The sequence below is a fragment of the Symphalangus syndactylus genome, chromosome 6, assembly GCF_028878055.3.
Source record: "Symphalangus syndactylus isolate Jambi chromosome 6, NHGRI_mSymSyn1-v2.1_pri, whole genome shotgun sequence".
Lineage (NCBI taxonomy): Eukaryota > Metazoa > Chordata > Mammalia > Primates > Hylobatidae > Symphalangus > Symphalangus syndactylus.
Window position 1 is genome coordinate 79,658,418 of NC_072428.2, and position 16,680 is coordinate 79,675,097.

Below are 16,680 nucleotides of genomic sequence, written 5' to 3' on the forward strand. Positions count from 1 at the left end.
GAGCCCGTGGAAAAGACTCTCTTATAGCTACCAGGTGAGGCTCCTCTTTCACTGAGCAATAGACCAGAGGCTGGGTGGAGTTAGTGCCCACAGGGCAGGCCAAACTCATAGGCCATGTGTCTAAAATGGCATCAAAGGCTGTTCACCATGACCAGGTGAGGGCTATTCAAATACCCTGGGCAGGCAAGGTTTCTTTAGACCAGGGAAGTAGAAAAAATTATTTATTGAAAGGCAACAGATTTTAATGAAGAAGAAGAACATGGACTCTGGAGCCAGGCTGCCTGGGTTTAAAATCCCATCTCCTGTTTTGCTCCAAACAGTCCAAGGAATGTGTGCACATGAGGGTGTCTGGATGTGGGGGCAGTGCAGATGGATGGGCAGGAGCAGCCAGTGGGGTTTGCTGAAGAATGATCAACAGGGACCTGAGGCATGCTGCATCTATTTTTGTGTATGTTTAAAATGTACCGTAACAAAAGCTTAAGAATAAACAAACCAGGGCTCCTCTACTCACTAGCTGTGTGACATGGACAGGTTTCCTGGCCTGCCTCAGCTTTCTCATGTGTAAGATTGAGTAATAATCATACCTACCTCATGAGGCTGTGTGAGAAATAAATACATGTAAAATATCAAGCTACTATTGTTTACACAGTAACTGAGTAACTAAGCCCCAGGGGCTAGATTTGGCTTTACAAATACACTATTTCAACTTAACCCTCCCCACAATCCTATGAAGCAAGATAACCTCTAAGTGGACTCAGAGGGGTTCCAGCAGCAAAATCTGCATCAAAACCCAAGTTTGTTCTAAAAGCCTTGTTTTCTACTAGGGCTTACCTTCCTAAAAGTGACTTTACCAGTTCTTTACAGACAGGGAAACTGAAGTTCAGTGGGCTTAACTAATCCGCAATTCTGAGTGGTAGACTGGGAACTAAATGCTGATCAGGTAATTGCAAGACATGCAGACTGGGGTCTTTCTGCTGGACTGGACGGGCTGTCCTTGCTCCATCCTCACAGCATCTGCCCTGGGAAGGGGACTCACCAGCCGCACAGCAGCTGCTGTGAGGAGCAGGAATGGCCGCAGATGCCTTCCTCCACCGTCCAGCCCCTGAATTAGAAAGTCCTTGGGACAGTGGCCTGCAGTCTCAGATCAGCAAGCACTGAAGTTCATAACAGAACCAAATAAAGGGTAGGAAAACAGAAACCTCAGAGGAATTTGATGCTAGCAGCCTCTGAATTTGGCAAGTATTTTAGCGAATCTCTTTCCAGGGCCATTGGCCCTTGAGTGAGCATGAGGAGACACCAGGTCTCTCTGAGACCAGCTCACAGAGCGGGGCCGCAGAGCTCTGTCGGCCTGCCGAGTCCAGGCTCTCCAGGCATCAGCCAGAGAAGTCCTTCCTTTCAATAGCTGCTTCGTCTTCCTGAGAGACTCACTCCAAGGGGCCCCAAATCTCCACTAACAGCCTCTGCCATCCGTGAGCGAGTCGCGCAGCCACGGGGATTAGGAAAAGCGCTTCTCTCCCCACAAATCTCCATAATCAGCAATGACAGGAGAACAGACATCCTCAGAACAGTAACCATGAATCTGACTTCCAGAAAGAGGCTGCTCCATCAGGAAGCAGGACCGCATGAGCAGTGCTGTTAGAATAAAATGAGGCAACCATTCCAGCCAATTTGCATTGAAAACTCAGCTGGAATGCCAACAATTTGCATCCTTTCAGCTAAGAACAAAACCAAGCCTGACCTTTACTTCCAGGACCACTCTGTATTGCTGTTTGCACAAACATACCAAGTTAAAGTAGGAAAAACTAACTGGCGTAAAAAGCACCTGTGGTCACAGTCTAATTAGAACTCTCACTTTCTAAAGCAAGCCAATTAATGCGCTCTTTCTGTCCCTCTCCATCTTAAAATTATCGGTCAAAAAGCATAATTTTACTCAGAAACGATGAGCAGAGGGAGTGCTGGGGAAGGTGGAGACAGCCACAGGAGAAAGGGAAGGGGAGGGAAGAGGGGCAGACCCGTGGGCAGGGGGAGACCCACAGACAGCACCTCCTTGCAAAACATGGTAAGCATCCAGTTTAAGGCTATTATCTCCTTTATTCAAAAAATAAATATTTCACTTTGATTCAACATATTTCAAATCACATTAAGCACAGAGAAGAAATACAGTCCCTTTGGAGATTGTGAACACGTGTTGGAAAGAGGCATGATCCAAACAATGGGAATGAGGTGAGTGTGGATTCCAGCTGCTTCCTGACCCAGAGGTTCCGCCCCTCTTCAGGTGGAGCTACTTATCGATTCTTAGGAGAGAAAAAGAAGCGCGCGCACACACACACACACACACACACACACGCGCACGCGCGCGCGTGCTTTGAAGTCTGAAAGGCACATGAAGTGGACCATAAGGTGTATGGCACATTCACTGATAAAACATCCCCTATTCCCTCCCAAGAAAGCAGAGATACTTTAATCAAGTCAAAGAGCAGAGAAGACAGGGTGCTCCTGCTTACAGCTCAGCAACATGAACATCTCTGAATATGAAAGCCATTTTTTGTTTGCATCCCCCTCCCGTGCCTCTTCTCCTAGCCGATGGGGTCCGCGGCTGGCTGCAGGGCTCACTCAGTGATGGTGGGGCGCGTGGCCACGTACACAAACACCACGATCAAGAGCACAACCACGGCCAGCGTGGGCAGCACCACTGTGGTGATCTGCTGCCGGGCCTCCTGCATGGCTTGCTTCCGCTCCTTCTTGTCCTTGGAGGTCTCCTTCTTGGGCTTCCCTTTGAGCTGCCGCATCTTTCCCTGGAGGATGCTAGGAGGGTGTGTCCACAGGGATTCCAGGAAAGGCCACACTCCTCTTGTCAAGTCTGGAACCTCCTGTAGAGAGAACAACTGTGATGGTCAAGAATAAACCAAGTGGAAGAAAAAATAAATCATAAAGGCAAATACACAACTAGGAAAAATATCTGCAACTTACATGACAAAGGGCTAAGAACAGAGGCCACACCAGGCTCTAAGTTCTCTTGGGATCAGCGCTCTAAGTAGTGGGCACTGGGTCACCGGTGTGCTGTGAGAGAGGCCTCTGCTCCAGTGCCAGCTGGACAAAGCCCTGGGTACCAGACAAATAATACTGTGTTCTGTATGTGCCATGAGGTGAAAGGATTGGAAAGCACCAACTACGCCGCCTCCACTCAGAGGAGCGGCTCTCCCTTTCATGGCTCTAGCTACTTGCTTTCCTGCTCTAAATTCCATGATCTCTGCAGCCCATCTCCAGCATGGAACTGCAGGCAGCCTGCAGTCTCCAGGCACGTAGCCCCCTTCCTGCCCAAGCCAGGCCAGCCTCATTAAGGCTGCAGAGAGCCCACAGGCATCAACTTCTCTCATCTCTTTGTTGGTTCCTTGGCCCATTCATCCAAACCTTCCCAAGCACCCACCGTGTGCCAAGCATTGCTCAAGGAGCTGAGGATAGAGATGAAGGACTCAGTTGTGTCCCCACAGAGGTCACAGTCTAGGGGGCATGATGGAGACCTGGGTCACAATAACAATGAAGGGAGATGGCTGAGCCCACAGTCCTGCCACCCACTCAACCTGGGATTCTCCTGTTAATTCTGTAGCTCGCGGAGGTGCCTAACAGGTGAAGTAGAACTTTCAGGGGCTTGAGGAATGAATACAAATGTTTGGATAACTACAGAGGAACATCTCTTTAAAAGTCGGCTTCTTAGCTTTAAGCAGATGCAACAGACTTCAGCTGATTTAAATCAAGTTTACTCAAAGGCCTTTGGCATCTCACTGATTCCCAGAAAAGCCAAAGAACCAGGCTCAGAAAATGGGCAGGACATTATGCTGTGCTGCCATAACTGGAGCCCAACTCACACTCCCAGTGTGAGGATGCCAGAGCCTGCATCACCGCCGTCAGCACTGAACACGGGCACTGGAGCAGGAGGTGCCGAACCACCATGACCACCCCCAAAAACTAGATGTGGCTGCTGGCACAGTCTCCAGATGAACTCACCACCCCCCAGCATTCTGCATCACCAGCTCCCATGCATGTGTGACTAGCCAAGCCCAGGCCCATATGCCCACAGCCTAGCCTTCCAATTTGTACAGCAGGAAGAGTACTTTCCAAACACAGTGAAGAAGCAGGGTTGGGTATCAGGCAGGGATATATCAAAGGCAGATGTCCATTACAATATTGTGGGAGAGTAGCATGGAGTGAGGGGTTCTTGGAAGTAGAAGAGCACTGTATACCAATGTTCCTCTAGCAGAGGTACCTATGCTGTATACTGTCTTCCCTGTTTTGTCCCAGGGTAGTGGGTAGCCTGTCATCATCTTGAGGAAGATGACATTTACACCTAAGTGACCGAGGTGGCAGAATGTGGACTCAGAGTTGGGAAAGGTCTTTTTGATAACACCCTGTTTTTATGAGGGATCCTTAATCTCTTACCATTCCTCTCATTCCATTTAGACCCCAAAACCTTTTTGTATCATTCAAAATCAAGCAGAGTTTCCTAAGGTATGAGATGACAAATATTATTGTGCTAGGATGGCATAATGCCATCAAAAGCAAACATTAAGGTTCAGCAAATATTAAGGGAAGCGCCATTTGGGCAAATGTTTAATTTCCTTCGTGAAATTAGGAACAGAGAGAAAAAAAAAAAAAACCTACTATTACTTTCTTAAGGCCTGAAAGGTATAGGAACCCCTGGCTTTACCAATTCTCCTTTTCAAGTCTTCCAAAGGACTTCCCGGCAGACTTGCCTTCAAATCCAGGACGAATCACTTACAGGCTAAATGGCTTTGAGCAAGTCACTTAACTCCACTAGGCCTCCATGCCATCATCTGAACAATGAGAACAGCTTGTCTTAAAGGATGACTGTGAGAATCTGGAAAACAAATGCATCTGTACGCAGAGCTCTGCCCGCCCGCAGTGACACGGTACAGGCGGGGTGAGACATCTCCACCCATACCCGTGGGCGGCCCAGGGACGGGTGCACTGAGCTCCTCTAAGCCTGACTGCAGCCTTGAGTGATGACCACCTTCGCGGGACCGTGGTGAGGATGGAATAGGAAGCTGTATAACTCAGGGCTCGGCACAGAGCGGGCGCTGAATTCGTGCTAGCTGACATACCAACATCTGGAACACACCCCAACGGCCTTGTGAGTCAGACAGACAGCCTTTATTATCCCCATCACGGAAGGGAGGAATCCAAGGAGCAAAGGGGAAAAATGTCTTGCCAACAGTCACCCAGTTTGTAAATACCCCATGGCTTCTAACAGAGCAATGGACAGCATTCCTGTTCAAAGCTGCAAACGGCAGCCCATTCTCTCTGACATGGCCTCAAAAAAATTGTTTAAAAAGAAACAAGCCATTCGCAGCACTCTGATTCGTGGTCATTTCCTTGTGGAACTAATGGCCTGTCGGAGCCCGCTGCTATCTCCCAAATTCCTCACAGGACTGGCAGGTGGCACTCCGGGCCTGAGGCTAGCCGTGCCCTGGCTGTCTGGCTAGCAGTGCTGGGCCTGACTTCCCTCCTGCACTTCATGCTGCTGTCTGCGTCCACCCACACAAGTGTAGTTGACATTCAAAGGCCCCAGCCTCCACAATGACCAGTTCTCAACATTTGTAAGATGCATTCAGAAGCTCCTGGAGGCATGGAAAAAAGCCTCAAGCTGCTGGGGCTGGGGCTGGTCTGGTCAGGATTTAAAGGGCAAACATGCCCATCTGAATCCTGGGTACTTCATCAGGCTTCAGGGAGAAGCGTCATCTCTGCTCTCACTCACCTGTGAGCTGGGGCAGCAAGGGAAAGCATCTCTGAGATAACGACTGGGGAGGGGACCCTATGGTGACAAGGGACCAGCCAGGAAAAAAGCTAGGAAGAGCACCAGGCAGAGGGCAGAGTGGCCCGAGCCAGGCAAGGCATGGGCACTGAGGAAGGGTGGGCTCAAAAAGCGCATTGAGTACTCTGCGTGTGAGGATGCTTCTTAGACATCGTCATGGAAATAATATCAAGGAGGCAACTGGATAAATGAGTCAGGAGCTGGGTCTGGGCTGAAGATCTGTATTTGGAAGTCATCAACTATTGGATTAAGAGAGATCATGTCCAAGGCAGGCAGAGAAAGGGCCCAGGACTGAGTCCTTTCACCCTGACAGCTACAGCGCAGGAAGGGGAAGAGCGGGCAGGAAGGGGAAGAGTAAGCATGGGGTACTCAGAGAAGAGGAGTGAGGCAAAAGAGGACGTGCTGTCATGGGGACCAAGACAGTCAAGAAGGTCAACTGTCAGAAGACAGAGGCACTTGTGCCAGAACATAAGCGAATGCACTGCTTCCTTCCTCGGGAATATTTGGCCAAGAGAAAAACTGTCAGTGGCACGTGCTCAGTGCAGAGCTGGCTGACACTGCTGCAAGCCCCTCTGTCTTCTGGTAGCTTGTGATGATGATGGGTCTGCATGCCAGCACGCCAAACAGCACCAGGGCAGAAAACTGCTTTGAAGTTCTGTGGGAAGAATGTGTCTGGCCAAAATGGTTTTTCTTTCTTTTTCTTTAAATAATAAGAGAAACTAGAGAATGACGTTTGAGGGAGAAAACCCTGACACTGCAAAAAGAAGAGGTCTCTGTAGGAGCAAGACGAGAAGCCGAATGGACAGACCTGCCTTCGAGAGGCAAAGGACCCTTCGAACTCAACAAGAGGAGGGTAGGAAGATGGCACTGGGGGCGAGGGGTGGCTCCGTACTGTGAGGGTTGGGGGACTAAAGGCTTCTGTTTTTTTCAATGAAATAGGAGAAGGTTTCAGCTTAAAGTCTGGGAAGTTGGGAGGCAGGCTCAGGGAAAGAGAAATCAAGAAGCAATCACTTTTGGAGGGTGGAAAGGCCACCACAGGGCACTGTCCATGCCTGCCTCCCTCTGGGCTGAGGACCGCCTCACCATGGCTCTTGGCCCAGGGGCTGCACCGGGTGGCCTCCTGGGCCAGGGCTGGCTCAAGTACATCTGCTAGGACCTCTGAAATGTGGGCTTGCCTAAAGGAGAAGCTGGGCCAACCGGCCTCTACTTCAAGAATCTAAGAGACATGAAGGGACACTGAAGTTGGACAATCACACAGATGTAGTCACCAGGGAAGCCAGGCAGGAGAGAGGCCTGGGGGTGGAGGGAGCACCCCTGAGAGGCTGCAAGAGAAGCCTCCACACTCTCCTCCTTCTAGTTGAGTCCCCTGTGAGGCCAGCTCTACACAGGTTCCTGTCCTAAGGGTACCCCGACGTGTCTCTGTATGTGATGAACGCCTCTTTCAACTTTGGCTGGCTCCAAGGGGTCTCTGTCCCTTACACTGGAAAGAGCTCTGCCTAAAATGACTGCTCCAGTTTTACAAGGAGGAATCCAAGGCCCTGTCACTGACACAAAAGGACTGGCAGAGTCAAAGGTCAAACCCACATCTGTGACTCTGAAGCCTGGACAGTCCCCACCTTCCTGGGTGCACCCCACTTATCTTCCCACCCTTCACCCACTTTTTGCCCCCATCATGGTTCAGCAGCCCCTTGAAGAGAGAAATAAATGAAGCTCACACATTCAGCCTGGCTTCTGCCCAGCAAGCAGCTCAGGCAGGATGGACGCTGCAGCCTCCAGCTTCTCAAATGCCAGTGCCCCACGGCCTCTAGCTTCCCTAGCCAGGGAAAGGGAAACTTCACAAATGCCTGAGTTCTACTAATTCTAACGAAACTCCACCTGCTATGCTCCTATCCCCCACCAGCACACACCCACGGCAACCGGTCGGCATGGGGACACTCCAAATGGTCCCCAGTATGTGTGGGCAGGAGACCAGAGGCAGAGAGGAGGAAAGCAGGGACGCATTCTTCAGCACAGAACTGTTGTGATTTTTTTTTCTGTGATTATAACTTTCCCATCTTTTCCTACTTATGTATATAGATACGCATGTATGCACACATGCTAACTTCTTATATGTACTTTTCTCCGATTTGGAGATTATAATGTACACAGAGTGTTAGATCCTATTAAGGAAAGGTAGGAACGCAGGTTTGAAGTCAGGTTTGTGCCTTAGCTCTGCCCCATCTGGTTAAACGATCTTGGACAAGGTACAAAATCTCTCATGTTCCAACTCTCCTCCTCTGTAAAAATGAGTGAGAAACCTGTTTTGCAGACATCGAAAAATTACAAATAATGTATTATCTGAAGTATGCAGTGGATGAACAGGCCATACCAGAGGCTCAATAGATGGTACACAGTAACTTGCTGTCCAGCGAGGTCTGTCCCGTGGAGATGTATATGAATCTGGGAAACACCAGGGAATTCTACTTTTTTTTATTTTTTTGCACCATATGACCCATGGATGACAAAATCCCCCAGGTTTTCTCTTTTCCCTGAGGTACCAATTAGCTGTTGGGCAGGTCTGTTCAAAGGTTTGATGGGAGAAGGCTGGTTCAGGCTCTCAGGGGAAGGTCTAGGACAAGGAAGATCACTTTCAACTCTCATCACCCCAGACCTGCTAACCCTGTGCAGCCAATGCAGCAGCCACCGCCCATGTGTCGAACATCTACAATATGGCTGTGGTCCAAAATCAGCTGTGCTGTGGTATAAAATACACACAAGATTTTGAAGGCTTAGTACCAAAAGAAAGAATGACAAATAGCTCATTAAAAGTTATTTATGCTGATTACATGTTGAAATAATGTTTTGAATATACTGGGTTAAATAAAATCAATTATTAAAATCGATTTCACCTGTTTTCTTTTCTGTTTTCATGTGGCTACTAGAAAAGTTTTAAATTCCATGAGTAGCTGGCATTATACTTTTACCAGACAGCTTGCCTCATGTAGTCAGGGGCTCACCCTGCCCTCCTGTAAGCTTTCCACATCATAGGCTCAGCCCACAAGGCTGAGAACTCCCTAAGCCTTCACAGCCCAGCCCCATTCATTCTTTCCAGCCTCACCACACCCAAATGACCCACTATTACCATCACACCTGAGCCTCCCTGTGGACTTCACCTCCATGCCTTTGCTGATGGAACATCTATGCTGGAATGCCCTTTTCCCTCGCACTGTCACCTGCCTGAGCAATCTCTCATCTTTGGACAACCATCACATGTGGCCTTTGCCAGCTCCTCCATGCAGAAGCAACAGCTTCCTCCTCGGTGCTATCTCAGGACTTGGTTTATACCTTTACTGCAGCACTGACTGGCAGCTACTGCCTAGCTGGCTGGGCCTCTGATGTCTCCACTTCTCAGGGACTGCAAATGTGCCTTGCTGGTAATAATATTCTCCTGGGCTGGCATGATGCCTTTTATATAACAGGTGCTCAACAAACATCTGCTGGACTGAATATCAAAGCCGGAATATTTTAAGACAAGTAGTTCATCTTAGGCAACTAACCATTGAGTTAGAATAGAAAATTCTGTAATAATAAACTAGCTAGCTGCCATTTATAAATACTTATTTCATTCCCACCACAATCATACAAGATTGGAATTTTTACCCCCATTTAAATGATGAAACTGGGATTCAGTAAAGTACGCTATTGTCCAACATCAAAGACTGCTGGGAACAAGCACAATCTCAACTCCACTATAAAACCTGCAATAAGTACTCATTAAGTATTTAATGAATGACCAACCGAATGAGGATTTGAACTGAGACCTGATTCCAAAGCCCACCCATCCTGTGTGACCCCACAGTGCCTCTCAACCACCCTACAAATAAGAACAGCAGCTACTGCTTCCTGAATGCTCAATACCTATCAAGCGACTGCACTAAAGCCCTCCACAAACACGCAAGCCTCACAGCAGCCTTCATCCCTATTTTGCAGACAAGGGAACTGAGGCTTAGAGCAGGCCCCAGGTGGTTAGAAAGTCAATAGTGCAGCTGGGATTCCAATCAAGCTCTTTCTGGCTCAGAAACTGTGATCCTCCCACTCCACGCAGCTGCTTCCAGGGAGGCCAGGATATCCCCTACAAGGCATGTGGACCAATGGGACACAGATCAAGAGTCCAAGCCTGGTTCCTGCTCGTCAGCTCTGGAAGCTGATGACACAGGGAGGGTTGTGAGAGGAACACAAGCCTTCTTGGTGTCTCATTTGGCAGCAGGTAAAGTCTGTTGCTTACAATCAGGCTAGCCCTGATGCCTGGAAGGTGCCGCTACACGCCGGCTGGGCAGTCATTCTGGGTTAAAAGATGCACCACATCCTGCTTGAGTTTTCAGTGTGGGCCAGGCTGCTCTGAAGGCCGCCAGGAAAAGTGCATCTCTCCACCCACTCCTACACTGCCCAGGGCCAACAGCATGGAGGGAGCCAAGGATGTCACAGGCTATTGAAGGGGTGCCTGCCGAGAACAGCTTGACCAGACCTGGAGTCCATGCTAAGTCCCTGTACACTAATGCCCATTACATCCCACTGTACAACCCATGTGAGAACAGTAACCAGGCCCAGACATCCAACCACTAGACTATTCTCAATGCTGTTCTCCTTTTCTAAAGTGCCAAAGCTCTCCTGTCTTCAGAAAAAACAGTTTAAGGCGCTCCCTAAGAAGTGGCTGCATGTTTCTCCCACTTCAAAATCAGGAACACAAATGAATAAACAACACGAGAAGGGTATATATGGGGAAAGCTCCACCATCTCTTCTTGTAGCTGTGTCGTTATTACAACGTGAGGCATTAGAAGGGCCAAACTGCTCTATGCTTTATGCTATAAGCCCAGGGAAGCTGCCCTGGGTTCAGGGAGACACAAATTCTGCACTTGAGAGCAGCAGCTCTGCGGTTCATCAAGTGTGCTTGCTTCGTTTTATGTCCCTGGTATTTAGCCATAATGGGCCTGTGATCACTTCACTCCAGTCTGCTGCAGAGTGGGGAAGGGGGCAGACAGGCTGCCAGGAGAATTGTGCAAGATGGGACTCCGGACACCCGCAAAGCACCTGCTGATAACATAAGCGTCTGCCCCAGGAACATATACATAAACAAACAATGACAGCCACACAGGTGCTAGCTCCACTGCTCCCTGCTGCCGACAGGCCACAGGGGTCAGGAAAGCTCTTGACCTGAAGGCCAGTGGGTATATGGGGAGGAGGAGGGATCATAGCTACAGACAGATAAAAGATACACACACACACTTCTCACACCAAGGGCAGAAAAAAGAAGAAAATGTTATTTGGCAGCAGTGGCAGCAGCATTGGCTACTCCCAAATAAAAATCCAGAAACACAAAAGAATCTTTAAGTGGGTTGCCGAATGACAGAGACATGAAAGCTAGCATTCTCAATAAATTAGATAAGTCACATATTTTTTGGCACACTTGGATTAATAAAGTGCTTTTCTGTGCATTATTCATTTCATCCTCAAAGTAACTGTGTTATGTATTATTGTCCTTAGTTAACAAGAAAAAGCAGCACACGGTAAATTAAGTGCATGTCAGGGTTTCAGTCCCATCCTGGCAATTCTAGGGTCTGTGATCCTGGGCAAGTAACTTAACCTCTTAAGACCCTCAATTACTATATTGTCGAACAAAGATAAAAGTATCTATCATTCAAATATTTTTTAAGCATACCCTGTATGTCAGGGGACAATGTTGAGGACGCAGCTATGAACAAAACAAGCAAAAATGTTGCCTTCAGGTAATGAAGCTGCCTTCATTCACAGGGAATGTGGAGAGACAGACAACTAACAAATGGACAGAGCATGTGTCAGATGATGCTATGTGCTGCTGGAGGCGCAGAGGCTGTAAATTTAGAGTAACTGATCAGGGAAGGCTTCATGAGAAAGTGACACTGGACCAGAGACTTGAAGGGACCTGTGCAGGGGAAAGATCTTCCAGGCAGGGCAGGACCCATGCACAGACCCTCAGGCGGGGCATCCCTTGCATGTCTGAGAAGCATGCAGGGCCCAGCAAGTCCAGAGAAAGCAAAGGGAGAGCTGAAGGGTCAGAGAGGGAGCAGCAGAGGGCAAAATGGGACCACAGGAGGGTGCTGCTTACATTTTAAAAGAACTCTGTGTGGACAACTGACTGCAGCCATGAAAGGGCTAAGGCAAGGAAATCAGTGAAGATGCTAATGAATTATTCAGGTAAAACCTAATGTTCCAGGATAGGGGAAGATGTGGTGCAAAGTGGTCTGATACCGAGCACACTCTGAAGGCAGAGCCACACAATTTACCGAGATTGGAAATGGAGGGGGAAAAAAGAAAACAGACTGAAGGTTCTCAGGCCTGTGCAACTGGAAGAATGGTGTTGCCACTGAGGGAGGTGGGAAGTTGCAACGGGGTGTGAGGTGGGTGGGGAGAGCTGGAGTTTGACAATTTATCAGCCATCCCTAGTAGAGGCACAAAAAGGCAGCTGGAGGCATGGGCCTGCAAAGCAGGGAGAACGGGCTGGAGACAGGACCCTGGGAGCTGTGGGCCCTTAAAGCCGGGAAGTGGAGTGTGTGCAGAGTAGGGGACTGAGCCCTGGAGCAATCCAAAGTCTAGACCTGGGGGGAGTTGAAGAGGAAGCAGGGAAAGACTGAAAAGGGAGTCAAGAAGAAAACCAGGAAGAAGATGGTGGCTTGGAAGGCAAATGAAGAAGGTGTCCTGAGGAAAGGGGAGCTGGCCATCTGATCTGGCCACATGCAGGTCCTCCATGACTTGCAGAGCAGTTTTGGTGAAGAGGGGTCAGGGGCAAGATCAGGGCAAAATCGGAGTAAGTCTGAGGGAAGGTGGCAGCAGGCAGACGGAAGGCAGTGAGGGCAACTCTTCTCCAGACTGCAGTAAACAAGAGCACAGGGAAGACTCGGAGGCAGCGCTGGCCTGAAATCCTAGTTCTGCCGTTTATAGGCCCTGCAACCTCAGGCAGGTTACTTAATCTTTCTGTGCCTCAGATGTCTCACCTGAAAAATGGGGCTAATAATTGGACCTAGAAAACTGATATACAAGAATAGTGACTGGTACATAGTAGGTATAATATAAGCATTAGCTGTCATCATCATAAGGAATAATGACAAAATAATTATGTATGAAAAATAATTCCTGGAAGAAGAGCATCTGCTTAGGAGGCAGGGAGAGGAGGGAGATGTTGGAGTCTGAAGAGAGAGAAGCCACGAACAGCTGTCGAGGAGGCGATGACTGAATGGGAGGAGTGGCATGACCTGCCACCAGCTCGGGGCCCACTGCAGTTGGGGGCCACACAGCTTGAAGCAGGAAATTCAGGATGGCACCAAGCGCACAGGTGTAGGCACAGAAAAAGTAGGAGGTTCAATTTAACCAGGGATGGGGTTTCATCAGGCCAGTACGACAAAGTAAGAGAAAGACAATGTGAGGATGACATGAGATTACAAAAGAAAAGTCCCTGGCATAGGCCCTGAACCTGAAATCCAACCGTTGTTCAAAGAGGTTAAGTCATGTGTCCAAGGAGCCCCTTCTCTCCACAGCTGTCCCTCACCTGTCCCCCCACACCTCTCCCCCTCCATCCCCAATGCAGAGTTCAGGACCAGAAAACAATGCTAGACTCTCAGCTCTGCTCTTTCAACTAAACCACATCCCTCCCTTTCCAGTTGGAGGTATTGTCACATCCCTCACACCAAGTTGTGATAAGGTGCCTCTCTTGTTTGTGAGAATACTTTCAGGCTCAGGGCAGTCTAGAGACCAAAGCAGCCCATGTAAGTGCAGGCTTGTCCTCAAAAGCTCCTTCCCAGAGCCAGGAGCAAAGGAGGCTCCTCCTGCCTTGAGGAAAGGCTGCCTTTTAAGGACAGGCCCTAAGATTGCATGAAATCCTCTAGGTGCTCACAGCCAAATTCTCTCACTGAAGCTGGAGTAAGGAAAAAGGAGGAAGCAGAGCTTTTGAACAGATCTTGTTATTTAACCCTGGCCAGCCAGGAAATGCTCTTCTTTACAGAGCAATCAGAGTTAAATTAATAGCCATCAGCAACCTGAAACACAGCTACTATGTCTTTAACTAGTTGACCTGAAGCAAATTCAACCATTAAAAGGACAAAGATGATAACTAAATAAAAATGAAGTAACTTGAAATTCCTGTACGAGGGTCCAAAACAATGGCTTTTGAAATGCTTATGATGTGCAGAAAGAATACAACAGCAGCACATGCAACACAAACTGAAATCAGAGTTTTAGAAAGTATGTATGTTTCTATACTCTGATATTTCATTTCATTAAAAAAATGCTGGTTGCGATCCACAAAAGAGATTTCACAATCAATCAATGAGTTGAGACCTGTAGCTTAAGTCCACTGGACTAAGCTGACCTACCAGTCAAGGCTGCCTCCCGCAGACTTCATGTATTTAATGGTTAAATCACAATGGTTAAATGGCCCAGGTGAGGTTGTGGAAACACTAGCTCCAGAGGTCTGTATATTAAAAGGGCATAAATTACAGGTTGAAGAAGTGCTAGATTTAGCTGCGGCTCTAAAAGACAGAACTTAAACCAATGTGTAGAAATTATGGGGAGCCAGACTGAACTGCCTTTGGGGCAGGGAATGCTCTTTCTTTCTGAAAGATGAATAGGATGCTGAAGAAGGGACTTCAGAAATCATATCAAAGAGATGGACCCAAGAGTTACTGAAGTCTCTTTCCATTCTGACAGTCTTCTCTACCTTGATGAATAGGTGGTTATAAGAATGAAATGCAAGCAATGTGTGTGAAAATGCTCAAACTACAAGCTCCTCTATATACCGTCATTCTTTAGATGGCAGTTCTTTATCCAAACCTGTAGGTTCCCTCAACTTCATTTGCTATTCAATTAGGTACTTTAAAACAGCAGGTACTAAAAGTAAGCATGGCTAATTCATCACTTCCTTAATGGCAGCTCAACTCCAAGGCAAGGCTGGGGAAGAATTCCTGAGAAAGCATGCAAGCCATCCAATGGTGTGCACTGGGTTTTGTTAAGGCAGTGCTTCTCCTAACTTGCCCATCTGAAATATGCAGAAGTAAATGAATGCCCATCCCTGGAGGCCATGTTAGGGCATGGCCAGGGTAGGAATAAAATTTCATTTGGCTCCTCTGTTATCTTAAAACATCAAGTGATCACATGTAACATCCGCCTTGTTGTTTACTTACAACGTGCACACACTGTGATAAAGCCTTCCGTGGCTCTCACTGATCCCTGACATCCCCATGCTGTTGGCTCTACTGCATCACAGGCTCCCACCTTAGAAGTGAGAAATGAGTTTTGAGATTATGTAACTTGCTCAGGACCACTAGGCAAGTAAGTGGTGAGACAGAGTCAAACCTAGGCAGTCCAGTTCCACAGCCTGCTCTTAACTACTAAGCGATATTGAATTCTCCTTTAACAAATATCAGTATTGGTTGTAAAATTTTAAAATGTTATTTCTCCCAAATCTTTGGGTTAAATGTGACCCTTGAGGAAGATGACCACACTGACCCTGATCCTTGGCCCCCATGCTGGCATGCTGGTGCACTGGAGCTAGAGAAACACAACTTTGCCAGAACTTGCCAGCCTGTCCCCATGTTTTTATGGCCAAGTGTGGGCTAACAGCCCCTTCTCTCCTAGACACATAACACAGCCCTCATGTTCTTTTAGGCATGAACTTCATCAAAGACCAAGATGCACAAGCACCAGTTGTTTATAACATCTTTAAAATGAAAAATTCACCTCTCAGCTAAATTACAGTAAGTTAATTACAGAGCCTGGGCTGATGGCAGACAAACGGAAAGAATAGGGACTAACTGAATTTATCAAACAGGAACAAGAGCACACACCAAAGGTAGTGCATCTGGGCCTTCCCCCAATAAAGAAGCTGGGGACTAGCACCAGAGACAGGCGAGTAAGCTCCAGCATCCGTTCATTTATCCAGCTAACAGTTGCTGAGCACCAGTGTTGGCAACTAACCATGCACAGATTCATTCACTCACTCACCAATTCATTCTTTCAAACACTTCCTGAGCACCTACCGCCTGCCACATGCTGACTAACTGTTGTGAATATACAAACTGATTGACCGGTCCATCTGATCATTCATTGATTCACCAAATACAAGGCAGACTCGATGCGCTGGGTAATGTCCTGGTGACAGGACAGAATAATGAAAACAAAGTTCCTGGTCTCATGGAACTCACATTCCAATCGAGGGAGATAAAAAATAAACAAATAAAAGTGTAATATGTCAAGGAACAAAGTGCTATGAAGAAAGACAAAAGAGTTTAAGGTGACAGGGTGGGGGACGTGATTTAACACAGAGAGCATTACAAGGGACTGCCTCTCTGACTGGAGAGCAGAGGCCTGCAGGAAAGGCTGGAGCAAGCCCCAAGGAGACCTCAAAGAAAAGGGTGACAGGGAAGGGCATGGAGGGCAAAGGCCACAAGGCAGGAGCAGCCTGAAGGTTTTAAGGGGTAGCAAGGGGCCAGGGCGACCAGAGTAGAACGAGTTGATGAACGATGAGCAAGGGACTAGCCAAGGAGCTGAGACGGCCGGTCCAAAAGGGATTCTGCAAACACACTGTGCACGTCTCAATGCTTACCATGTGTGCTTCACTGCAGACCTTTGATTCCTGACAAAATTCAAATATTTTACAAAAGAAAGGCAGTAAGCTAAGCTGCTATCAAATATTTACATAGCGGTGTGTCAATGCTCTCCAGAGTCTCCTAGGAGTCTATTTTAGGGTAGGAGAAAGGGAATGACCCCATCAGAAAATGAACTTGAGCTGCTGAAGTTGCATTAGTCACTATCAAAGTGATAAATATCTGATCTTTAATTTAAA

General features: G+C 47.8%; 1 protein-coding gene across 6 annotated transcripts in view; it reads right to left on the minus strand.

Moving 5' to 3' along the window:
* Nucleotides 1-2,071: 2,071 nt before the first annotated feature.
* Nucleotides 2,072-16,680, minus strand: part of SMCO4 (single-pass membrane protein with coiled-coil domains 4) — a 65,057-nt gene continuing 50,448 nt past the window's right edge. For 3 of the 6 annotated variants that reach the window (XM_055283262.2, XM_063642032.1, XM_063642033.1), the window contains one exon: nucleotides 2,072-2,870. In XM_055283262.2, coding sequence (XP_055139237.1) covers nucleotides 2,610-2,789 — 180 coding nt within the window. In that variant the 5' untranslated portion in view covers nucleotides 2,790-2,870 and the 3' untranslated portion in view covers nucleotides 2,072-2,609. Of the gene's footprint in view, nucleotides 2,886-2,970; nucleotides 3,103-16,680 lie in introns of all 6 variants that reach the window. The other 3 variants (XM_055283260.1, XM_063642034.1, XM_063642035.1) reach the window with 3 other exon arrangements.